The sequence below is a fragment of the Symphalangus syndactylus genome, chromosome 9, assembly GCF_028878055.3.
Source record: "Symphalangus syndactylus isolate Jambi chromosome 9, NHGRI_mSymSyn1-v2.1_pri, whole genome shotgun sequence".
NCBI lineage: Eukaryota > Metazoa > Chordata > Mammalia > Primates > Hylobatidae > Symphalangus > Symphalangus syndactylus.
The window spans coordinates 49,290,067-49,316,436 of NC_072431.2; the positions used below are offsets into that span (position 1 = coordinate 49,290,067).

General features: G+C 41.7%; 1 protein-coding gene and 1 long non-coding RNA gene across 3 annotated transcripts in view; one reads left to right on the forward strand and one right to left on the reverse strand.

Annotated features, from left to right (window-relative positions):
• Positions 1 to 18,529, reverse strand: part of LOC134737497 (uncharacterized) — a 66,450-nt gene extending 47,921 nt beyond the window's left edge. Inside the window, exons 1-2 of one of the 2 annotated variants that reach the window (XR_010122468.1) lie at positions 18,113 to 18,529; positions 11,829 to 11,949 (exon numbers count right to left, since the gene is read on the reverse strand). This is a non-coding gene — a long non-coding RNA (uncharacterized lncRNA). Of the gene's footprint in view, positions 1 to 11,828; positions 11,950 to 12,113; positions 12,197 to 18,112 lie in introns of those variants that run through there. The other variant, XR_010122469.1, reaches the window with a different exon arrangement.
• A 132-nt stretch (positions 18,530 to 18,661) lies between these two features.
• STAM2 (signal transducing adaptor molecule 2) overlaps positions 18,662 to 26,370 on the forward strand; it is a 55,181-nt gene continuing 47,472 nt past the window's right edge. Inside the window, exon 1 of the mRNA XM_055292133.2 lies at positions 18,662 to 19,068. Coding sequence (XP_055148108.1) covers positions 19,029 to 19,068 — 40 coding nt within the window. The 5' untranslated portion in view covers positions 18,662 to 19,028. The remainder of the gene's footprint in view (positions 19,069 to 26,370) is intronic.

Consider the following 26,370-nt stretch of genomic DNA (forward strand, 5'->3'; position numbering starts at 1 on the left):
CTTTATGAATCTGGGTGCTCCTGTATTGGGTGCATATATATTTAGGATAGTTAGCTCTTCTTGTTGCGTTGATCCCTTTACCATTATATAATTCCCTTCTTTGTCTTTTTTGATCTTTGTTGGTTTAAGGTCTGTTTTATCAGAGACTAGGATTGCAACCTCTGCTTTTTTTTACTTTCCATTTGCTTGGTAAATATTCCTCCATCCTTTATTTTGAGCCTATGTGTGTCTTTGCACATGAGATGGGTCTCCTGAATACAGCATACCAGTTGGTCTTGACTCTATCTAGTTTGCCAGTCCATGTCTTTTAACTGGGGCATGAAGCCCATTTACATTTAAGGTTAATATTGTTATGTATGAATTTGATCCTGTCATTATGATGCTAGCTGGTTATTTTGCCCGTTAGTTGATGCAGTTTCTTCATAGTTTTGATGGTCTTTACAATTTGGTATGTTTTTGTAGTGGCTGGTACCAGTTTTTCCTTTCCATATTTAGTGCTTCCATCAGAGCTCTTGTAAGGTTGGCCTGGTGGTGACAAAATCTCTCAGCATTTGCTTGTAAAGGATTTTATTTCTCCTTCGCTTATGAAGCTTAGTCTGGCTGGATATGAAATTCTGGGTTGAAAATTCTTTTCTTTAAGAATGTTGAGGCTGAGCGTGGTGGCTCACACCTGTAATCCCAGCACTTTGGGAGGCTGAGGCAGGTGGATCATGAAGTCAGGAGCTAGAGACCAGCCTAGCAAATATGGTGAAACCCCGTCTCTACTAAAAATAGAAAAATTAGCCAGGCAGGGTGTTGTGTGCCTGTAGTCCCAGCTACTCGGGAGGCTGAGGCAGAAGAATCACTTGAACCCAGAAGGTGGAGGTTCAGTGAGCTGAGATCACGCCACTGCACTACAGCCTGGGTGACATGGTGAGGCTCTGCCTCAAAAAAAAAAAAAAAAAAAGAAGGTTGAATATTGGCCCCCACTCTCTTCTGGCTTGTAGGGTTTCTGCTAAGAGATCCACTGTTAGTTTGACAGGCTTCCCTTTGTGGGTAACCCGACCTTTCTCTCTGGCTGCCCTTCACATTTTTTCCTCCATTTCAACCTTGGCAAATCTGACGATTGTGTGTCTTGGGGGTTGCTCTTCTCGAGGAGTATCTTTGTGGTGTTCTCTGTATTTCCTGAATTTGAATGTTGGCCTGTCTTGCTAGGTTGGGGAAGTTCTCCTGGATAATATCCTGAACAGTGTTTTCCAACTTGGTTCCATTCTTCCCATCACCTAGGTTAGGTCTTTTCACATAGTCCCATATTTCTTGGAGGCTTTGTTCATTCCTTTTCATTCTTTTTTTTCTAATCTTGTCTTCATGCTTTATTTCATTAAGTTGATCTTATACCAGATATATTTCAAACCCCTTCCTTTTATTAACTCTGTTAATCTCCATATTTGTTTTACCTCTTTGAACTCTTCTCATTCATCAAAGACTGAACTCAAAGCTCCTCTCTACTTTGAAGCCTTCCCTGACTAATAATTTGGTATTTAACTAATCATACAAGGTTTTGCAACATCACTTGAATTATTGTTCGGTGTTATTTCCCTTTCCATTGGTGTAAACCCTGTCTCTCCAACTATAGTGTCCATTTCTTAAGATCAGCAACCTCATTTTATACTGTTTGATGCTATTCTTATCTTCCAGAGTGTCTGTCTTTACTCTCTGCAGGTGTATAAACCTGCAGCATCCCTCTGGAAAAAGCCTCTAGTTTCTTCCCCTGTCTTGTCTCATACTAGTTTGCCAGCCTGCTCTTTGTCTCCTTGCTCTTGACTTGTTGACCAGTCTTCTTTCTGTATTCTTTCCCTCTGGACTAGACAGATGCCTACTTTTGCTTCTTTGGTGCTGCCCTTGCCTCTACTTCTCAGCAAGAGTCTGCACTTGTTCCTCACATCACATTTGCTACTGGCTCCTGCACATCTCTGAGATCTTTCCTCAACTTTCCTTTGAGTTGTGGGAAGGGTAAAACAGACACAAGGCTCTGATTATTGTAGACCTTGTATACATGTCTGTAAAATTATAGCTTCAAAGTCCTTTGAGTCATATTGTTTCCAGTGATTTGAAATCATTTATACTTGATTGTGTTGCTTAAAAAATCAGGCCGGGCACACACCTGTAATCCCAGGACTTTGGCAGACCAAGGCAGGAGGATCACTTGAGCCTAGGAGTTCCAAAACCAGCCTGAGCAACATAGTGAGAACCTATCTCCACAAAAAAAAAAAAAAAAAAAAGTTTAAAATTAATTGACCAGCCATGGTGGCACATGCCAACTAGTCCCAGATACACAGGAAGCTGAGGCGGGAGGACTGCTTGAGCCCACGAGGTTGAGGCTGCAGTGACCCACGATCGTGTCACTGCACTCTAGTCCTGGTGACAGAGCAAGAGCCTGTCTCAAAAAAAAAAAAAAAGTTAAATGCTCTAAAGAGCCTCTTCTGTGTTCCCCTCTCTTTGCATGTCTTAAGAACATTAAGATAATTTGTGAAAAATATCTAAACACTTTGTTTTCATTGTCTTGCATGTCATGCAAATCTTTGCATAAAAAAACCTGAAAAGCCATCTCAATGTTGTTTGATTTGGCTAAATGAGTGGTATTGGAGAGATTATTATGAAACAGATATTAACACCTCATGTCGTCATAACTAAAAAGTGTCAACTACAGATTATGTTGGAGTACTTTAAAACTATCCTTTTCTTAGCTCTGGCCCAATATCACAGCCTGATTTGTACTATAGTTAGATTAGATGTAGTCAAAAGGCTTTTTAAAAAGGCATTTGGGAACTAGCTAAAGCAGAGATATATTTTTCATTTGTCTTGTTTGTTTGTTTTGTTCCGTTTTGTTTTCAAGACAGAGTCTTGCTCTGACACCCAGGCTGGAGTGCAGTGGCATGATCTTGGCTCACTACAACCTCCTGGGTTCAAGCGATTCTTACGCTTCAGCCAACCCAGTAGCTGGGACTTTTAACAGGTGCATACCATCCCACCTGGCTAATTTTTATATTTTTAGTAGAGATGGGTTTTCACCATGTTGGCTAGGCTGGTCTCGAACTCCTGGCCTCAAATGATCCTCCCAAAGTGCTGGGATTACAGGCGTTAGCCATTGTGCAGGGCCCATTTTTCTTTTTTTTAAGCCTCCAGATCCCTTTATGAATACAAAAATCATGAACGTTTTATTTTCTAACTGAAGTCAGAACAGGGAATACACGTGTTGAGTATTTGTGTGGTAGTCATTCATTTATTACACTTAGGGTTTCATTTTGCCATTTCTCTAACCAGGGATAGGCCTGGATTCTACTAAGGTGCTAATGAATTTACAAAGCAATGGTTGTTCTCATTTTGAGTAAGTGGAATAAGGAAGATGGAATATGGAATCTTATGACTGAAGGTTAGTCCTAATGTAGTAATTTTGTTGTGTATTAAGATTCGCAAACAGGATATTTAGGTGAATACAGCAATGTACTTAATTCCATGTGACATCTGCTTTCAGCATCTAAGGTTTGGCTCTACCACAGACCATGGAGATGCTTTGTTGAAAAACACTGTCCTCTATTTTTTCCTAGCAACTCATTACGTATATATCATCTATACATTGATCTTAATATTCTTTGAAATTAGCTGGATGCAGTGGCTCACACCTGTAATCCCAACACTTTGGGAGGTCAAGACAGGAGGACTGCTGGAGCCCAGGAGTTTCAGACCAGCCTGGACAACATAGTGAGATGTTGTCTCTACCAAAAAATTTAAAAATTGTCTATTTAGTATATAAGACATTTTAAAAGAAGCTTTAGGCCAGGCGCGGTGGCTCACGCCTGTAATCCCAGCACTTTGGGAGGCCGAGGTGGGCAGATCATGAGGTCAGGAGTTCGAGACCAGCCTGGCTGACATGGTGAAACTCTGTCTCTACTAAAAATACAAAAATTAGCCAGACGTGATGACATGTGCCTGTAATTCCAGCTACTCCAAAGGCTGAGGCAGGAGAATCGCTTGAACTTGGGAGGTGGAGGTTGCAGTGAGCTGAGACAGCGCCACTGCACTCCAGCCTGGGCGACAGAGCAAGACTCCATCTCAAAAAAAAAAAAGAGGTAAATGTTAGGATAACTAAAATTTACTACTCTATAGCATATATTGCCTTAAAGTGATGTTTTAAATTTCAACTTATGTTGTGCAATTTGGATTATATCTGTCTTTAGTGCACCACCCAGATAACTGCTTTTCTCTGCACATGTGCAGAAGTTAAGTTCTTGTCATAGAAGACATAATAAACATTTGCTGAATGACCAGCACACATGAAATTAAGTGGAAATAAATACCTACCTTTACATTAAACTATAAAGGAGATAATTTATTATATTATGATCATAAAGATTCAGTGAATATTAATTTTTAAGATAGCACATCCTGGTTTATTGACATTCACTGGCAAAATGAATTATTCAACATTTGAATTTTTACTAAACACTGAATGTAGAATATTTAGCAATTTGGCACATAATTGGCATATTATAATGGCATATTACTGACATGACCTTATAAGGCAATGCTTTTATTTTTGGCCATATTAGGATCCTGAAATTTGTTTCAATGTTTGCCTCTGTTTTGTACTTCTAGGCTGTTCAGTCGATTCTGGGAGTGAAGCAGTGTTGCCACCTACTGTGCAGAGTGCGGTAATGATGATGACAAAGGAAAATGAACGGAGAGTAATAATAGAGTTTTAAATAAATTATGAAGTAAAAATTAAGCGGATCCATCCATACAAGTTACAGTACTCTTGAACTGAATTGCCAGTAAAAACAGTTACTGAATAGAATGAACCAGGTCCGCTAGGAGTCCTGTGAAGCCAGGCCTTTGGAGCTGTGGGAATTTTTTTTTTTTTTAATAGATGGGGTCTTACTGTGTAGCCCAGGCCAGGCTCAAACTCTTGGGCTCAGTGATCCTCCCCTGTAGCTGAGACTACAAGAATGCACCACCATTCCTGGCTAAGGATCTATGGGCTTTTAAGATAGCCTTCCTTGAAGTTTTTGATTTAGGGGTTTTTTTTTTTTTTTTTGAGACAGGGTCTCGCTGTATGGCCCATGCTGGAGTGCAGTTGCGTGATCACAGTTCACTGCAGACTTGACCTCCTGCAGGCGATCCTCCCATCTCAGCCTCCCGAATAGCTAGGACCACAGGTATAGGTTACCATGCCTAGCTGAAGGTTTTTGGGTTTTTTAAAACACACACATGTGTACACACAATTTCCTGAATTTGTACATTTTACCCTTCAACTCTTTTCACCTAATCAATCAATTTTATTATCATTTCTGCTTATGTTTTGCTTTCCCATATTACCTTTTTCATAAGCTGATTTCCAAAATGACTTTTTTCTAGATGGTCTATACATAGCTTCTCTCTCTCTCTTTTTTTTCTTTCTAAAGATTCAAACTCCAATTTGTAACAATTTAGTTTGGGATAACAGTTCTCAATTACAATCAGAAGTATTCCCAACATCAAATTTGTTGGACTAACTACCCTCAACTAGGCACTAAAATATAATTTCCAGTGGGTACAAAGCAAAATACTATTACTCCACACTTGGCCTCCACATGGAATTCCCCCTTATTCCTATGTATTCTCTTCCATTAACTACTTTTATAAATCATTTTCTCCTCACCTGAATATGAGTCATTGAGGGCAGTGATTATGTTATTTTCATGCCTCCCCTCTCATCAACCCTTGTCCCCACTGCTAGTATTTTGGACATGGTAGGTACCCAATATTTACTAAATAAAGTGTGAAAAGTGTAATGCCTCTGAAAAAAATGATTTTATTGATCATGCAGCAGTGAGAGAGATAAAGTAACACAATGTAGGAAATAAAAAGGTAATAAATGTTATTAGATAACTGATCAGGTGCTCTTTGTTCCTTTCAGCCAACTTCTAGAGAATGGTAGTGGGAATTGGAAGGCAAGAGGAATGGATCAGAGAAGTAAAGGACAGGTAATCACTCAAACATTGGGTTATTCAGTGTGTTTTAGTCAGGTTAGGCTGCTATAACAAAGTACCACAGACTGGGTGTCTTATAAATAACAGCAATTTATTTCTCAGTTCTGGAGGCTGGAAGTCACAGATTGCTGTGCCAGCCTGGTCAAATTCTAGAGAGGACACTCTTTTGGTTGCAAACTGCTGACTTCTCATTGTGTCCTAATATGAAGTAAAGAGAGCAAGAGAGGTTTCTGGCCTCTTCTTATAAGGGCACTAATTCTATTCATGAGGATTCCACTCTCATGACCTAATTACCTCCCCCAAATCCCGCTTTCAAATACTATCTTATTGGGAATTGGATTTCAACATATGAGTGTTGGGGAGATACAAATTAGTGTTTAAGTATTCTAAGTAATGGGCTAATTGGTCTTGAAAGGGAGGACGCAGAATTAAAAGCCACAAAGATCCTGATACTGTGCTCTTGGGAAGTTCCAACAATCACACAAGATAGGTTAGAAGAATATTAAGTGCTAACCAGTGCAATGTTGACCCATGTTCAGCAAAAGTTTCAGAAACATGAAAAACATGTAGATTGGGATCAACTGAGGAATACTTCTGGAGAAGATGGGCTGTTGAATGGATTCTTAAATTTCCAGATGTGAAAAATGAAAAGAGATAAAAGATGAAGATAGGTGAAAGAAGTAAGCATGCATTTTCGGAAAGTGAAATATCATAAAGCATAATAACAGAGATGGAAGACACTCCTATTTCTCCCTGAACTGATTTTCAAGTACAGTGTAGAGCACTCTATTACACTAGCTACTAGGCAGCCACATGTGGGTATTTGCATTTAAAATGAAATAAAATTAAAAATTCAGTTCCTCAGTTGCACTAGTTACATTTCAAGAGATCAACAGTCACATGTGCCTATTGGTATTTGTATTGAGCAATGCAAATATAAAACATATCCGGCCGGGCACGGTGGCTCATGCCTGTAATCCCAGCACTTTGGGAGGCCGAGGTGGGTGGATCCCAAGGCCAAGAGATTGAGACCATCCTGGCCAACCTGGTGAAAGCCCATCTCTACTAAAAATACAAAAAATTAGCTGGGCATGGTGGCACACACCTGTAGTGCTAGCTACTCGGGAGGCTGAGACAGGAGAAATGCTTGAATCTGGGAGGAGGAGGTTGCAGTGAACTGAGATCGCACCACTGCACTCCAGCCTGGCAACAGAGCAAGACTCTTTCTCAAAAAAAAAAAAAAAAAAAAAAAAGAAAAGAACAAAAAACACATCTATCATCGCAAAAAAGTTCTACTGTACTATAGTGAGTGCTATTGAGTATTTACTATACAAAAAGCTCTCATAATCCCATTTCATTTTCACAGCAACCTTATAAAGTATATAGTAGTCAGGTGTGGTGGCTCATGCCTGTAATCCCAGCACTTTGGGAGGTTAAGGTGGGCAGATTGCTTGAGCCCAGGAATGTAAGACCAGCTGGACGACATAGTGAGACCCCATCTCTACAAAAAATACAAAAATTAGCCAGGCATGGTGGCATGTGCCTGTAGTCCCAGCTACTTGGAGGTCTGAGGTGGGGGGATCACTTAAGCCCTGGAGGTCAAAGCTGCAGTGAGCTGAGATCACACCACTGCACTCCAGCCTGGGTGACAGAATAAGACTGTCTCAAAATATAAATAAATAAATAAAGTATTTTTAAATTTAATATATTTTATTTATATTAAATGTTTTATATTTTGAGACTGTCTCCAAATGCAAAATAAATAAATAAATAATAAAGTATATAGTTAAAGGGCCAGGCGTGGTGGCTCACGCCTGTAATCCCAGTACTTTAGAAGGCCAAGGCAGGTGGATCAACTGAGGTCAGGAGTTCAAGACCAGCCTGGCCAACATGGTGAAACCCTGTCTCTACTAAAAATACAAAAAGGTAGCTGGGCGTGGTGGCGGGCGCCTGTAATCCCAACTACTCAGGAGGCTAAGGCAGGAGAATTGCTTGAACCCGGGAGGCAGAAGTTGCAGTGAGCTGAGATCGCGCCATTGCACTCCAGCCTAGGTGACGAGTGAAACTCTGTCAGAAGAAAAGAAAAGAAAGAAAACTGAAGTCCCTAAAACTTAAGTATTTGTTCAAAGTTACATAGTCAGTAGCACAGCTGTGATTTGAAATTTTATGTGACTCCAAAAACTGATGCTTTAAGCTATAGAAAATAAGCCTGTTAGATAGGGAAAAATTAGTCATTTACCAGAGACAGTGACACCCCAGCTTGACCTTTTTATGGCAGGCAAAATCCAGTAGACTCTCAAGGAAGAGAACAAAATCACAAAAGTGGTATTTCAGGATATTAAGTAGACTGTTGTGTGCAGGGGTAGGCTAGCCCACATGATTTCTTTCGATGACTAGAAAAAAAGCCTCCCTCTCTAGGAAGGATGCAGCCTTATGGGTATTTAACTTGGTTAACAGAGCACGAAGTAAACTCCAGCCTCTTCTCACCCCCAACTTTGGGCACTCTCTTTCAAAAGGAAGAAATTGGAAGGCATGGAGGAAATGGAAGCCTGTGCTATAATGGAGGCAATGCCAAAAGAAAGAGAAAAAATAGCAAAAACAAAATTTGAAAAAAGAAATCTAAAAAATTAAAAATTTAATTTAAAAAATTAAAAAAATGGAAAAATCAGAGCAAAGTCAGAGTTTATTCCAAGGTTTCCAGTATGCTGGTCTAACACACTGTGGCACTTATAATAGAAAAGTGATAGAAAGGGCTGGGTGTGGTAGTGCATGCCTGCAGTCCTAGCACTTTGGGAGGCCAAGGGGGGCAGATCACTTGAGTCTAGGAGCTCAAGACCAGCCTGGCCAACATGGTGAAGCCCTGTCTTTACTAGAAATAGAAAAATTAGCTGGGCGTGATGGCACATGCCAGTAGTCCCAGCTACTTGGGAGGCTGAGGCAGGAGGATCACTTGAGCCAGGGAGGCAGAGGTTGCAGTGAACCAAGATCATGCCACTGCACTCCAGCCTGGGCAACAGAGCAAGACTCCATCTCAAAGAAAAACAAAAAACAAATTAAACCACACACACAAAAATTAGCTGGGCATGGTGGTGCATGCCTGTAGTGCCAGCTACTCAGGAGGCTGAGGTAGGAGGATCTCTTGAACTCGGGAGGTTGAGATTGTGGCGAGCTGAGATTGTGCCACACTGCACTCCAGCCTGGGTGACAGAGTGAGATCCTGTCTTAAAAAAAAAAAAAAGAGAGAGAAAGAGATAGAAGAAAGGGAGCTGATTTCTGGGTTCTAATCAGGCATGGAAGCTTAGAAGTCACCACTCCTATCCACACAAGGAAAACAACTGAACAAAGTAAAAATCAACTCTTTTTAGATCCATCAGAGAGTATAAGATACAATAACTCTTTCTGAGTTTCTCTTCAAAGGGTTTAGCCTGTTAACTTTCTTATCCTTTGTTCTCAAACTCAACTTTCTTGTTCTTCCTTGCCCCTAGTTACCGTAAACAGCCTATCCACTTCCCGTCAGCTCTAATCAATAGCTCACATCTGTTCCCTTGTTACCTGTACCAATTGTTCCCCCAAAACTGCACATCCCACACGATCCACCTCTGTACCTCACACCCCCCTCCCCTTCTATATTCAGGAAAATATGTACAAGTAGCCAATCGGGTCAGCTCAGATTGTGCAGTCTGACCCCAGCCCATGGAGGAGTGACACAGAGATAGGGACTGCATTAAGGATAAAAACCCCCTGGTCTTCTTTGTTCTCTGTGCTCTTGTGATCTTGATTGACCCAAGTGGCACCCTTCTGCAGAAGTAAATTGCCTTGCTGAGAGAATTAAACTTTTGCCTGAGTGCTGGTTTTACTTCACGGCACCAAGCATTTATTCCTGGAGTATTTTATACCCAACAGAGAGCTAAGGTCACAGGGCAAACTACTGCCCTCAAAATTGGAGAGACAGACAGATAGATACAGAGGATCACAACTTATTGGAGGAAACCCACGAGCAGAAACATCCTTGGGGACCAGTGGCTGGGGTAGGAAAACCTGAACTGCCATTGACAAATTGCTGGAGGCTCAGTGTGGACAAGTCTGAGAGTTAAAAACTCCAGGGGGGCCTAGTTATTGGAGGGTCCCCACACTTTTGTGAGTTTTACCTCCAGGAATTCAATCTGGTTCACAGTAAGAGAAATCACTGTGTGTTTCTGGAAGGGGGAGAGGAAAAGAAATTATTCTGAATTATCCCACAGAATTATGTTCTTAAAGAACATCCTCAAGAGAAACTATTTGACCCCAGCCTAAACAATTAGGGTTTTACCAGAGCCTAACTAGCCGGTGGAAGGGAAATTCTCAACTCCAGCTTCCCCTAAGCCTTCTTGTCTCACTGAAACTGGAGACTGAGGATGGGGAGGTAGGTAGGGGGAGAGGGACAGAAAGCACCTGTGTTTTTGTTGTGGTAATGGTGGTTGTTTTGTTTTAGATACGGTCTCACTGTGTCGCTCAGGCTGGAGTGTAGGTGGTGCGATCATGGCTCTAGTGAGATCACTACAGCCCTCATCTCCATGGCCCAAGCGGTCATCACACCTCAGCTTCCCAAGTAGCTAGGACTGCAGGTGTGCACCACCATACCCAGCTTTTTTTTTTAATTTATTGTAGAGACAGGGTCTTGCTGTGTTGCCCAGGCTGGTCTTGAACTCTTGAGCTCAAGTGATCCTCCCACCTCAGTCTCCCAAAATGCTGAGATTACAGGCATGAGTCACCACACATGGCCAGAAAGCACTTGTGAAGTTCATAGCAGAGGCACAGGCTCACTAAAGAATTGAGACCTACTCTCAGACCTTATTTAAGTCTCAAGAACCCAAAGACAACAGAGGAGACAAAAACAAGGAAATCAGCCTTTGACACTTAATGCTATAGCAAGCAGTAAACACAGCCTAATCCCTAGCCAGATAAACATAAAACCTCATACTAAAGGCCTGTTTACTTCAGTTCCTTTTACCCAGTAAATGTTGTCCAGTTTTCACAAAAAGGCAACACTTAACGAAAGACAAAAAACACTGTTTGAAAAGACAGAGCAAACATCAGAATCAGAATCAGGTATAGCAAGAATGTTATTAGAATATGTATAATAGAATTATCATACAAGGAATTTAAATTAACTATGATTGATATGTTAAGGGCTGTTATGGAAAAAAATCAACATTATGCAAGAACAGATGGGTAGTGTAAGCAGAATGATAGAAACTCTAAGAAAGAATCAAAAGGAAATGCTAGAGATAAAAAACACTAACAGAAAGGAAGAATGTCTTTGATGGGCTCCATCAATAAACTTCAGAGACAAAGAATCTGAGCTTGAAAAAATGTCAATAGAAACTTCTAAAACTGAAAAAAAAAAAAAACTTCTAAAACTGAAATGCACAGAGAAAAAAAGAAAAAATCAGATATCCAAAAATGGCAGGAGAATTACAAAAGATGTAACATATACATAACAGAAATACCAGACGGAGAAGAAAAGAAGAAAATTTGAAGCAATAATGACTGAGAATTTCCCCAAATTAACGAAGGATACAAAACCACAGATCCAGGAAGCTCAGAGTACACTAAGCAGTATAAATACCAAAAAATCTGCACCTAACCATAATCATGTTCAATCTGTAGAAAATTGAAGAAGAAAATCTTGAAAAAAGCAAAAAGGAGGAAAAAAAACCACATTTTGCCTACAGAGGAGTAAGGATAAGAATTACATTAGACTTCTCTTTAGAAATTGTGCAAGCAAGAGGAGAGAAAAGTGAAATATTTAAGGTATTGAAAGAAAAAAAAACCACTCACCTAGAATTCTGTATCCAGTGAAATTATCCTTCAACAGTGAGGGAGAAAGACTTTCTCAGGCAAACAAAATTTGAGGGAATTTGTCACCAGTAGACTTGTCTTGCAAGGAATTTTAGAAGTCCTTGAGAGAGAAAGAATATGATGCAGGTCTGAAACTTGGATCAACATTTTAAAAATGAAGAGCATTAGAGAAGGAATCAATAAAGGTAAACAGCCTGGGCAACATATTGAGACCCTGTCTCTATAAAAAAAAAAAAAAAATGAGCTAGGGTTGATGGTGCATACCTGTAGTCCCAACTACTTTGGAGGTTGAGGCAGGAAGACTGCTTGAGCTCAGGAGTTTCAGGCTGCAATGAGGTATAATTGTGCCACTGCACTCCAGCCCAGGTGACAGAGAGAGAGAACTTGTCTCCAAAAAAAAAAAAAAAAAAAAAGATAAATAAAGGTGAATAAAATATTTTATTTTTAATTTTCTTTTCTTTTTTTTTTTTTTTTTTGCTTCTTTTTGAGACAGGGTCTCCCTCTGTCATCCAGGCTGGGGTGCAGTGACATGATCACGGCTCACTGCAGCCTTGACCGCCCTAGCTCAAGCAATCCTTCTGCCTCATCCTCCAAAGTAGCTGATGCTACAGATGCACGCCACCAAGCTTCTAGATTTTTTTTTTTTTTTTTGTAAACTGGTTTTCAAATTCTTTGCATACCACAATTTTTAGACTGCCACTGAAATATTTTTTAATTGCCCAATTACTTCCTAAGATGAAGCAACAGTGAACAATTTTTGTATCCTCTTGTTTCTAACACAGGGTCTGCTCCCAGTAACTATTAAAAATGTTGTTAATTACAAAAGATTAAAAAAAACTTTGTTAATTAGAAGAACTCACTGAGGAACTGACTGAGTATATACATAGAAAAAAAATACCTATAGATCCTTGAGTATACTTGCCTTTAAAGAGGAGGAATTAAAAGAGTCTTTTTAAAACATGAATGTGGCTGGGAGCAGTGGTTCATGCCTGTAATCCCCAGCACTTTCAGATGCCGAGGTGGATAGATCACTTTGTGGTCAGTAGTTTGAGACCAGCCTGGACAACATGGTGAAACTCCATCTCTACTAAATATAGAAAAATTAGACAGGCATGGTGGCCCGCGCCTGTAGTCCCAGTTACATGGGAAGCTGAGGCAGGAGAATTGCTTGAACTTGGGAGGCAGAGGGTGCAGTGAGCCGAGATTGTGCCACTGCACTCCAGCCTGGGTGACAGAGCAAGAACTTGTCTAAATAATAATAACAATAATAAATAAAAATGAATGCTTTCCAAAGGCAAATCCTCAGCTTTCTGCTCTTTATAAAAAATTATCTTTTTTTTTTTTTTTGCGACAGGGTCTCATTCTTTCACCCAGGCTGCAGTGCAGTGGCACAATCATAGCTCACTGTAACCTTGAAATCCTGGGCTCAGGTGATCTTCCCACCTCTGTTGGGAACAGGCCCCCCAAAATCCAGCCATAAACTGGCCCCAAAACTGGCCATAAACAAAATCTCTGCAGCACTGTGACGTGTTCATGATGGCCAAAATGCCCATGCTGGAAGGTTGTGGGTTTACCAGAATGAGGGCAACAACTGGCCCACCCAGGGTGGAAAACCACGTAATGGCATTCTTAAGCCACAAACAATAGCATGAGCGATCTGTGCCTTAAGTACATGCTCCTGCTGCAGTTAACTAGCCCAACCTATTCCTTTAATTTGGCCCATCCCTTCGTTTCCCATAAGGGATACTTTTAGTTAATTTAATATCTATAGAAACAATGCTAATGACTGGCTTGCTGTTAATAAATACATGGGTGAATCTCTGTTTGGGGCTCTCAGCTCTGAAGTATGTGAGACCCCTGATTTCCCACTTTACACCTCTATATTTCTATGTGTGTGTCTTTAATTCCTCTAGCGCCACGGGGTTAGGGTCTCCCTGACCGAGCTGGTCTCAGCAAGTGGCGTCCATCGTTGGGGCTCAAATCCAGGTCAAAGGGTCACCAGAGTGACGGTTGGAGAACATGGAACTCGCTGGAGGACACCCGAGTACTCTTAAAGCAATCCCCGTGGTGAGTAAGAAGGGGAGCGCGGAAGTGTCAGGATAACAATGGGACAAGTGTGGGGTCTGGTTCGTTCCACTTTGGAACTTTTTCACACTGATGATGAGGAGGAAAGAGAGTATAACGAAGTAACAGAAGAGGTTACAGAGCAGGTTTCTTTGCCAGCTAAAGCTAAAGCAGCAAAGCAGGGAGAGGTTCATCCCCACCCTTCTGCACCCCCTCCCTATTATTTTGAAGAAAATGACCCTCCAGATCTTTCTTTTCTGGAAGACACTGGGCGAAAAGTAGTTGCCCCAGTGACTGTTCAAAAAGCGCCTTGAGCGACTGCTCTCAGTTCTATTCAGGCAGGAATTCAGCAAGCTACACAAGAAATTGATTTAGAGGCTTGGCAGTTCCCTGTTAGAATACACCCCCCAGATCAACAGGGAAATATTATAGCTACATTTGAGCCTTTTCCTTTTAAATTACTCAAAAAATTTAAACAAGCTATTCATACTAAAAAAGGATACAGAAATAATCAGCAAGTCAGGCTGCCAGATAGGGGATTCCAGAATGGCTCAGGCCATTCCCTCACCCCTGTACAATGTCTGTCCCGTCACAGCCGGTAGTGCCGCAGTAGATTTATGCGGCACGAAAGCTGTGAGCCTTCTGCCTGGGGAATCCCCTCAAAAGGTCCCAACAGGAGTCTGTGGATCCTTGCCAACGGGGACAATAGGATTACTTTTAGGAAGGTCTAGTTTAAGTTTAAAAGGGGTACAAAATCATACAGGAGTCATTGATTCAGATTACAATGGGGAAATTCAAATTGTTATATTTACTTCTGTTCCCTGGAAAGCAGAGCCAGGAGAGCGCATAGCACAGCTCCTGATGGTGCCATATGTGGGAATGGGGAAAAGTGAAATTAAACGAACAGGAGGATTTGGAAGCACAAATAAACAAGGCAAAGCAGCTTATTGGGTAAATCAAATTACTGATAAACATCCTACCTGTGAAATAACTATTCAGGGAAATAAATTTAAAGGTTTGGTAGATACAGGAGTGGACATTTCAATCATTTCTCTACAGCACTGGCCATCTGTTTGGCCAATTCAACCCGCTCAATTTAACATAGTTGGAGTTGGTAAAGCCCCTGAAGTATATCAAAGTAGCTATATTTTACATTGTGAAGGGCCTGATGGACAACCTGGGACTATTCAACCAATTATAACTTCTGCACCTATAAATTTATGGGGAAGAGATTTATTACAACAATGGGGAGCACAAGTTCTAATTCCAGAACAATTATATAGCCCTCGAAGTCAACATATGATGCATGAAATGGGGTATGTCCCTGGTATGAGACTAGAAAAAAAAATTTGCAAGCTTTGCAAGAACTGCTTCAAGCAGCAAGTCAAAGTTCCTGCCAAAGATGAGGATACCATTTTTGATGGTGGCCATTGTTAAGCCTCCAGAACCTATATCTTTAAAATGGTTAACAGATAAGCCAGTTTGGATAGAACAACGGCCGCTAAGTAAAGAGAAACTGGAGGCTTTAGAGAAATTAGCTACTAAACAATTAGAAAATGGGCACATACCTCCAACATTTTCCCCTTGTAATTCTCCAGTTTTTGTAATTAAGAAAAAATCAGGTAAATGGAGAATGTTAACTGACTTAAGGGCCATCAATTCAGTTATACAACCTAAGGGAGCATTATAGCCAGGACTGCCTTCTCCCGCTATAATTCTAAAAAATTGGCCTTTAATAGTCATAGATTTAAAAGACTATTTCTTTACTATCCCTTTAGCTGAGCAAGACTGTGAACGGTTTGCATTTACAATTCCTGCAGTAAATAACCTGCGGCCTGCTAAGTGTTTTCATTGTTTCACAGATGGGTCTAGCAATGGTAAAGCTTCTAATTCTGGATCAAAAGGTAAAGTTTTCCAGACGCCCTATACTTCAGCTCAAAAAGCGGAGCTTGTAGCTGTAATTGAGGTATGGACTGCTTTTAATATGCCTATTAATGTGATTTCTGATTCTTCATACGTGGTTCATTCCACACAATTAATTAAAAATGCTCAGTTACTATTTCATACAGATAAACAACTAATGACAAAAACAAAAAAGGGGGAGAAATAGGGATTATGGGACAGCCCCTACACAATTGAATCTAGCATTATTAACTTTAAATGTTTTGAGCCTGCCCAAAGAAGGCCAGATGTTAGCAGCTGAACAGCATCTACAGAAACCAGATGCAAAGACAGAAGCAAACAACTGATTTGGTGGAGAGATCCGGTAACAAAAAGTTGGGAGATAGGTAAAATAATAACTTGGGGTAGAGGTTATGCTTGTATTTCTCCAGGTCAAAATCAACAACCGATTTGGATACCATCAAGACACCTGAAACCTTATCATGAGCCAGATGCCAAGCAAGAGATTCGGGGAGGATCCCGAGGACCCCCCGGTTTCAGCCATGTTGAGACTGACGCTGAGGAGGACCCCAACTGTCACGAGCAACACCCGTCGAACACAGCCACCCACCTGGGGACAGATCAAGAAGCTGTCACAGACGGCAGAAGAAAACCTGAGGAAAGCAGGACAACCAATCACAACGAGTAATTTAATGGTAGCTATGATAGCAGTGATCACCACTGCCATAAGTATTCCTTCAACAAGGACTGCCGAGACCAGCTCAGTCCGGGAGAGCCTAACCTAGCGGCACTAGAGGAATTAAAGACACACACACAGAAATATACAGGTGTGAAGTGGGAAATCAGGGGTCTCACAGCCTTCAGAGCTGAGAGCCCCGAACAGAGATTTCCCCACATATCTATTAACAGCAAACCAGTCATTAGCATTTTCTATACATATTAAATTAACTAAAAGTATCCCTTATGGGAAACGAAGGGATGGGCCGAATTAAAGGAATAGGTTGGGCTACTTAACTGCAGCAGGAGCATGTCCTTAAGGCACAGATCACTCATGCTGTTTGTGGCTTAAGAATGCCTTTAAGCGGTTTTCCGCTTCCTTGCCCTCATTTGGGTAAACCCACAACCTTCCAGCGTGGGCATTATGGCCATAATGAACATGTCACAGTGCTGCACAGATTTTGTTTATGGCCAGTATTGGCCATTCTCCTGAGGCAGGAGGCGGAGCTTGCAGTGAGCCCAAATTGCGCCACTGCACTCCAGCCTGGGTGACAGAGTGAGACTCCATCTCAAAAAAAAATTTTTTTACTATTCTGCTACTCAATATCCTTAAATAACTATTGAGTACCTTAATCAAAATAAAAAATTCCCAGCTTGCCCTTTAAAATTCTTCTCAATCTGTTTCCTCTTACACCTAGTTAGCCTTGTTTTCCATTCCAACACTAAGGCTTAGACAAAAAGTCTTTATCTGTCCAAAAAATCTGTTTTGTTTTTTTTTTGAGACAGAGTCTTGCTCTGTTGCCCAGGCTGGAGTGCAGTTGCATGATCTTGGCTCACTGTAACCTCTGCTTCCTGGGCTCAAGTGATTCTCGTGCCTCAGCCTCCCAAGAAGTTGGCATTACATGCCTGGTTAATTTTTGTATTTTTAGTAGAGGTGGGTTTTCGCCATGTTAGTCAGGCTGGTCTTGAACTCCTGGCCTCAAGCAGTCTGCCCGCCTCAGCCTCCCAAAGTGCTGGGATTACATGCGTGAGCCACCGTGCCCGGCCTCCCAATTTATCTTGAACATCCTAGGTTCAACGTTCTACGAAAAACAGCCCCTTCTGCACGATTCCTTCTCATTTGTGCCCCTAGCTTTATAAAATGCAACCACGTTTCTGAATGTGTATAAGCTCTCTCTTTATAGCATCAGGTCTTTATACTAGAGTTTGTAAAATGGTTTTGATTAATCCATTATTTAAAATGTTGGAGTAATTCTCAACATTTAAAAATCATTGAAAAATTGCAAACTCTAGTAGGACCCACATTTCAACAAATGGCTGCAATTTACCAGTAGTTGACATCTTTAGATATGCACTGTTCAGTTAGAAAGTTACAGCTTCATTCGAAAAGTATTGAGCATCTATTACTTGGGACACTGTTTTAGACGCTGGGGATATAGTAGTGACCAAAACTCATCAGGGAGTTTATAATCTAATAAGGAGGAGAGAGACGGCAACATAATCATTACTACAGTTTTCCAAGAGGAACAGAGAATATGTGGGTGGGAAGGGTGCTTGGGCTTTTGCATTCATTTAAATACCTGGCCGGATCCTATGGGAATTTGGGTTTATGACTCGTACTACTATCCGAATCGTCACACACCATCATGTACGTTATGCACTGCCCCTATAAAACTCCCAGCAAGTCTAAGGCAGGGAAGTGTGCCTCCTTTGCCTTTGGATTCCGGGGGCGCAGCAGTGTTTTTATGGAGGGGACACGATGGAAAGCGAAAAGTTAGGCGTAGTTACTTCGACCACCGCTGTCCCGGGTGGTTATTCCGACTGGGTTTGGATTGGGCGCGGGGGAGGGTGCAACACAGTTAAGTGTCGGAGAGCACTCAGGTCTTTCGCAGAACCTCAAAGCCACCTCCGCGCCGGCGGCTCCGTTTCTAGGGAAACAGGACTGTAACGTGTACGCATCGTGGGTCCTCGTTCTCTAGCTACGAGTTCTGCCGCTCTGGAACGAACTAAATTCGTGACAAGAACTTGGCCCTAAGAGCCCGTCGTCCAACGCGAAAAACCACGGGTAACCGCGCCCCCTGCCGCGCTGCCGCTGGCACTGCAGCTTCCGGGGTCATCCAGTTCCAGGGGGACTACTTCCGGCTCCGAAGGTCCCCGGCTTCGTGGCTCGCCGGGGTCCTAGCGCTGGAAAGGTGGCCGTAGCGGCCGCCTGACCCCTACAAAAGTCTGGGACTGGGGCAGCCACAAAGGCCTTGGGAGGACGCCAATGGTCGGAGGGATCTCGCCCCGGGAGAAAAGTTGGGACAGGAGCGCGGGATCGAAGGGTGGACTCCGAGCCGGCCTGTCAGGCAGGAGCCGGGCAGGTGCGGTGGCGGAAGTGCGGGGACGGAGGCCGAAGCGGAGCGGTCTGGGGAGTCGCGGCCGCGGGTCACCCGGCGGGGAGCAGTTGCCCAGTGTTAGCTAGACAGCAGCGACTAGGGCTCGGGCGCTGGCGAGATGCCTTTGTTCACCGCCAACCCCTTCGAGCAAGACGTGGGTGAGTGCTGTGCCCAGTCCTGGACTGCTGTGTGCCTGGCCCTGGAGTGCTGTTTGTCCGGCTAGAAAGTGGGCGGTAGCGACTCCAGGGACTAGGAAGCCAAGCGAAGGGAGGGGAGGGGCGGTGCCGCCCGCTTCTTCGACGTTGGGATTTTTCTGGGGGCAACCTCGGCGCGTCGCTAGCGGTCTGGGGAGTGCTTCCTGCCGCCTGAGTTTGGGGACCCTCAAGGGCCGTTCTCCTTGCCAAGCGTAAGATTTGGGAAGAGCCTAGGGCTCGCTGGAGACTGGACTGATTAAGTAATTGTGGAGTTGGTGATTCAAAACTTGCTGCTCGTTCGACAGCTGGTTATCTCCGTCTCTGCCCCATCGTTTTCTGAAGATGATGCAGCAGTGGAGACCCTGCTGTCTAGAGAAGCCCAACACTAGACACTTGACACCTACACAACCGCATTGAATAGAAAGAACTTACTTCCCCATTATTTTTATTACTCATGCATTCAATCCCTGATAGGGTAGCTTTAAGATTTATTACAATTGTAAAGGTGTTGCCCTTCGTCCCCGGATTGCAGAGATTGCGCGGGTGCTAGGAGATGTTCTGTTTTAGAGTATGAAAAGGAAATCTCGAGTCTCAAAACACTGCAGAACAACAAGTATTTTACTTGTTGCAGTCATAAAGCGCTGGACTCTCAGTGACTATAGAATGATAAAAACATGGATAAGATATATACGAAATTATTTTGGAAATTTGAGTAACACCAAAACAAACTGAGAAATATATGTATGTATTCTCGAGAGTCTGGGTCTCACTATGTTGCCCAGGTACGACAAGAATTCCTCCCACCTCAGCCTCCACCTTTGTTTCCCCTTCCCGAGTAGCTGGGACTACAGGTTTGTTTTTTGTTTCTTTTTGTAGCAGTAGTTAACAGAACCTTAGGTAAATTTTTAGAACTTGGAAATGGGGTTGGGGCGGGGGGACTCAGAAGAATACTGCACATCTTAGCAGTAATTCCCCTGTTTCATAGTTAACATTTGGTTATTAGGAGACTGTAGAAAGTGCCCTATTCTGGTACATTGTGTAATCCCCTAAGCCATTTAAAAAAACATGTTTGAGTCAAATAATATATGTAAATAGTACAAATATGTATGTTCCTTAATTCATTAAACTTTTTTTTTGGTGGATGAATACAGGTGACTGGCATAAATCTGGGAAACATCACTCTAAGGCTCAGTGTTTCCTTTTGGAACACCTCATTGCAGTATTTCTTCTTTGGTTTGAATCATACAACCTTTGTGCAACCTGTACTTTTAAAAAATTGCTATTATGAACACTTTGATTCTGTTCTAATGAAATAAAACAGAAGGCGCAAAATAGAATTAGACAAATGATTTTAAAACTTAAAAACCGTGAACTCTTTTCTTCAATATAAATCTTTCTTGGAAGTTCATTGTTTTCTGATGGAAAAATTCTCTGGTCCAAGTAGGCAGAGCTGCTCTGCCTTTTCTGTTCTAAACCTTTCCCTGCCTGGCTCCCGAGGCCCCAGCATGGTTTAGTGGATCACAGTTTAGTCCCACAGTTGTAAAGGAGGCACTGCTGTTGAGATTTAAAAAAAAAAAAAAAAAAAAAAAAACCGTGTCTATAGATTATTTTATGGCCAGTGCCATAAGCCAGAACTTCAAGTAGTTACATATTAAGCATGACTGAATTCAGTACCCCAAAGGCATTTTAAGGGTGAAAGAATGAATTTGAGGCCCTCCTGTTAACTTCTAGACAAGAGAATGGAATTAGAAAAAGTAGAATGAAATACTAAGGAGCTCAAATTGGACTTGCACGTATATCATAGAAGAAAAATGATATATTACGTTTTTCATATCTTAAAACTTTTCATTTCAAATCGTTAATACAAAGCAAGGGCCAGGCTTAGCAGCTCACGCCTGTAATCCCAGCACTTTGGGAGGCCGAGGCGGGCGGATCACCTGAGGTCAGGAGTTTGAGACCAGCCTGACCAACATGGTGAAACCCTGTTTCTACCAAAATACAAGAAATTGGCCAGGCATGGTGGCACATGCCTGTAGTCCCTGCCACTTGGGAGGCTGAGGCAGGAGAATCGCTTGAACCTGGGAGGCGGAGGTTGCAGTGAGCCGACATTTCGCCACTGCACTCCAGCCTGGTGACAGAGCAAGACTCCCTCTCAAAAAAAAAAAAAAAAAAAAAAATATATACACACACACACACACACACACACACACACACACACACACAGAGCAAGTCGTTATTTGACTTGAGATGTCAACAGGAGTTACTTTACATTGTCATTGTCTTTTTCACTTGTTCTCCTTGATTCAGTCAGATTTTTGTTCCTTTTTTTTTTGGTCATTCCTTTGTTCACTCTTCATTCAGCAGACATACACTGAATAATTACTGTGTGTCAAGCCTTGTGTTAATCTGTGGACACAAAATGAATAAATAGACTGTGAGTTCCTGCCTTCAAGGAACTCTCAATCTAATGGAGGAAACATACAGACCTAAGAATTGTAATTTAGTACAATAAGTATAGTGCTAGGAATATACAAGAAGCTTTACATCATCTTTTTTTAAAACAGTCATAGTCCCTGAAGAAAAGACAAGGACCTTCAGATAGGAGCTTTCTCTGTAAAGGTGTTGACACTATCCTCTCCTTCCCACCTTTTCTTTTTTCTTTTTCTTTTTCTTTTTTTTTTCTGAGACGAGTCTGTCTCTCAGGCTGCAATGCAGTGGCGTGATCTTGGCTCACTGCAACCCCGCCTCCCGGGTTCAAGCGTTTCTCCTGCCTCAGCCTCCCGAGTAGCTGGGACTACAGGTGCGTACCACCACACCTGGCTAATTTTTTGTATTTTTAATAGAGATGGGGGTTTCAACATGTTGGCCAGGCTGGTCTTGAACTCCTGCCCTCAAGTGATCTGCCCGCCTTGGCCTCCCAAAGTGTTGAGATTACAGGCGTGAGCCACTGTGCCCAGCCTCCTTCCCCCCTTCTCTGATAGCACTTTTCCCAACAGGAAGTAACCATCTTTTGCTAGTGTATGATATGGTCATTTTATGATTAAAGGCCTTTAAAGATTAATCTCTTTTGGTAGGTAAAGAGTCTTGTTGGAGGGTGAGCAGTCTTTTTGACAGTCATATGAGAAAAGGATGGGTAAAGGTGTCTTAGGAAGGTACTCATGAATTGATAATGATATGTGACTTATCAAATGGAAGCAGGCCAAAGGCTAGGAAGTAGGGAACTCTGGCAAATTCGTATGTTTTCTTGGCATCAGAACTTACAAGCCCTGAAGGATATGCTAGATTTGGTAGTATTAGATCTCTTTAAACGTTTTACCTAGATTCATTTTTTTGTTTTGTTTAGTAAGATTTCTTTGATGTATTCTGAGGGGAAAAAAGAAAATATCCTTATGTCCCACCTCTTCTCCCCAACTGGGCCTCAGGTGTTAGAGGGGTACAGGGACCTTGAGGTGGAGCCTGGTTGGAGTAGCCATTCTCGTAGAATTCCAAGGGGAAAGTGAAACATGGAGGACGGGGCCACAGTGGTTAGTGTTAACAGAGAAGATGTCATTTCCTTATTCATTGATTTCCAAGTCGTGACTTGTCTATTCTAAACCTTAACTCCGGTTCTTATTTGCGTATCTTTTTTCCCTTTACTCAAGCCAGGCAATCTTTCTTGCCAGTTTTCTGCCCCTGTGCTATTTACCGTTCATTGCTAAATGTTTGCTCTTTTCAACCTTGGTATTTCCTTTAAAGATACGCTTGTGTCCCACAAAGCTGAGCTCAAATTCTACCTCTACAAAACTCTGTGGACACAGCGGTTTGAATTGTTAGCTTTTGAGAGAATACATTTCCAAGTGACATTTTAATGTGTGTATTGCTGTGTTTTTGCCTTTGCTGTGTTAGAAGTTGACCAGGAAATAGCTTGGGACTTTCTCCAGTGAAATGCAGTCATGCAGTCCTTTTCTCCAGTGAAATTTTATAAGAAATCCCAATATAAAAATAGATACTGATAGCATAAGAATAATACAAATTCATAACATACACACAAATTTATAACATTTACTTAACTAGGCCACTCTTTGTACAATAAGTTAAAATCTTTGTAAAAAAGTAAAATTTAAAAAAAAAGTTTTTTGGTTTTGAATAAGACTAGTAGATTTAACAGCCAATTTTTTCTAATATATTTTGTAGCTTTTTAAACTATGAAATATTTTCAGCATAAAATACAAAATATGAACTCCCATTCCTGCCAGGCAATTATGTCAAGTGCTAATATTTTGATATACTTGATTCTTTTTTTTAAGAAAGGAACATTCAAGATGTAGTGAAATACTTTAGTATTTTTAGCAGCTACCTGATCCCATTCTTCCTCCTTTCTCAGAGTTGAACACTCTACAAATAGATAGAAATTATCTTTAATAGTATATATACCATACTTACAAATATACCATATATTGTTTGGATGTATTTAAACTTCTTAAAAATAGTGTCTTTTTGTCATTCCGCAACTTTTGTCATTCAGCATTTCTTTTTTTTTTTTGAGACGGAGTCTTGCTCTGTCGCCCAGGCTGGAGTGCAGTGGTGTGATCTCAGCGCACTGCAAGCTCTGCTTCCCAGGTTCAAACAATTCTTGTGCCTCAGTCTCCCGAGTAGCTGGGGTTACAGGTGTGCACCACCATGCCCGGCTAGTTTTGCATTTTTTAGAAGAGATGGGATTTCGCCATGTTGGCCAGGCCGGTCTCGAACTCCTGACCTCAGGTGATCTGCCTGCCTTGGCCTCCCAAAGTGCTGGGATTACAGGCGTGAGCCACCCTGCCTGGCCCACTCAGCATTTCTTCGTGAGAATTATTCATGTTGATGTTTGTAGCTCTAGTTTTGTAGATGTTTGTAGCTCTAATTTTAATGGCTGTGTGATACTATACTACTATATGAATATGCGTTATCTGTTGTCCTATGGACGAACATGACTTTGTTTTCAATTTCTTGCACCTACAGACAGCTCTGTATTGAAAGCTTTTATCTATGTTTTCTTGTGTTTATGGATGCAAGATTCTTTTTTTTTTTTTTTTTTTTTTGAGACAGAGTCTTGCCCTGTCACCCAGGCTGGAGTGCAATGGCGCGATCTCAGCTCACTGCACCTTCCATCTCCCAGGTTCAAATGATTTTCCTGCCTCAGCCTCCCCAGTAGCTGGGATTACAGATGCCTGCTACCATGCCCAGGTAATTTTTTTTTGTATTTTTAGTAGAGACAGGGTTTCACATGTTGGCCAGGCTGGTCTCGAACTCCTGACCTCGTGATCCGCCCGCCTTGGCCTCCCAAAGTGCTGGGATTACAGATATGAGCCACTGTGCCTGGTGGAGTGCAAAATTCTTAAAGGTTGTCGCCTTGAAGGGGAATTCTTCGGTAGAAGTGTGGCTCTTGGCCTGGTGTGGTGGCTCATGCCTGTAATCCCAGCACTTTGGGAGGCTGAGGTGGGCAGATCTCCTGAGGTCAGGAGTTTGAGACCAGCCTGGCCAACATGATGAAATCTGTCTCTACTGAAAATACAACAATTAGCTGAGTGTGGTGGTGAATGCCTGTCATCTCAGCTACTCGGGAGGCTGAGGTAGAAGAATCACTTGAACCTGGAAGGCGGAGATTGTGCCACTGCACTCCAGCCAGGGCAACAGAGTGAGACTCCATCTCAAAAAAAAAAAAAAGTGTAGCTCTTGCAAAGTTGCCCTTCCAAGTGTTTGTTGATTTCCCTCCTGTCAGCAGTGAAATTCCAGTTGTTCCACATCCTCACTAATGCTGAACATTGTCAGATTTTCTAATTTATGCCTATCTAATGAATATGAAGTAAGACATTGTTTTCATTTCATTTTCAGTTTCTACTTCATTGCCAGTGAAGATGAGCATTTTTTCATATGTTTCTTCATCATTCTGTTTTCTTTTTCTATAAATTGCCTGCTCATTACTTTTATGATTCTGTTGGGTTACTTTTTAAAAATTAATGGCAGGATGCAGTGGCTCACACCTGTAATCCAAACACTTGGTGGATTGCTTGATCTCAGGAGTTCGAGATTAGTCAGGGCAACATGATGAAACCCGATCTCTACAAAAAATACAAAAATTAGCTGAGCATGGTGGCCCGTACCTGTAGTCCGAGCTACTTGGAAGATTGAGATGGGAGGATGGCTTGAGCTAGGGAGGTTGAGGCTACAGTGAGCCATGATTGTGCCACTGCACTCCAGCCTGGGTGACAGAGCCAGATCCTGTCTCCCAAACAAAACAAAACAAAACAAAAAAACGAAACCAAAAACCAACACCAAAAAATAAAACAAAATTGATTTTTAGAGTTCCAGATACATTTCTTACTAATCTTTAGTTGAGTGTGTATGTTACAAATCTGTATTCTAGTTCTTTTTGTTTCTGGTGTCTTTTATTGTAAAGAAAATGTGGGTTTTCACTTAGTGATATTTGTCATTCTCCCTTTATTTTTCTTAAGAAAGGCTTCAGGGCTGAGTGTGGTGGCTCACACCTGTAGTAAAGAAAAGAAACCCTTCTCCACCCTGAGGTTATACAGATATTTTCATATTTTCTTCTGCAAGTTTTACTAAACTTTTGATTTTCACATTTAGGTCTTTGATCCACCAGGAATTAATTTTTGTATAAGGTCTGCGGAGGAATTGAATTGGATAACCAGTTGACAATAGACAATAATCAATTGTCTAATCACTATGGATTGAATTTGTCTGTTCTTTCCCCACTGTTTTATAATTGTCTTAGCTATTTTGGGCATTTCAAATGGATTATATGACATTGGTTAAAATCATTATACAAGGGAATTTCTTGTAGGTTTTTAGGATGTAAGAGAAAAGACATTATAATTTTATTTTTGTTTCACATCAGCTGATATTGATAGTTTAAAATATATTTTTATCCTTAACAACATTTAATGATAAGCTTATGTATAATTTGTAAGTAAGTCAAGAAGAGAATGATTTTCTGCCAGTGAATATACAACGTAATACTATAGCAGTGTAGTTAGGTGGATGTGTCTCTAGCATGCCTTTTGTTTAAATAAAGGACCTCAGAGGTGTTGCGTGTAATAGGCTTTGTGGCTGGGCACGGTGGCTCACGCCTATAATCCCAGCACTTTGGGAGGCTGAGGTGGGCAGATCACAAAGTCAGGAGTTCAAGACCAGCCTGGTGAAACCCCATCTCTACTAAAAATACAAAAATTAGCCAGACATGGTGGTGCATGCCTGTAATCCCAGCTACTCGGGCAGCTGAGGCAGGAG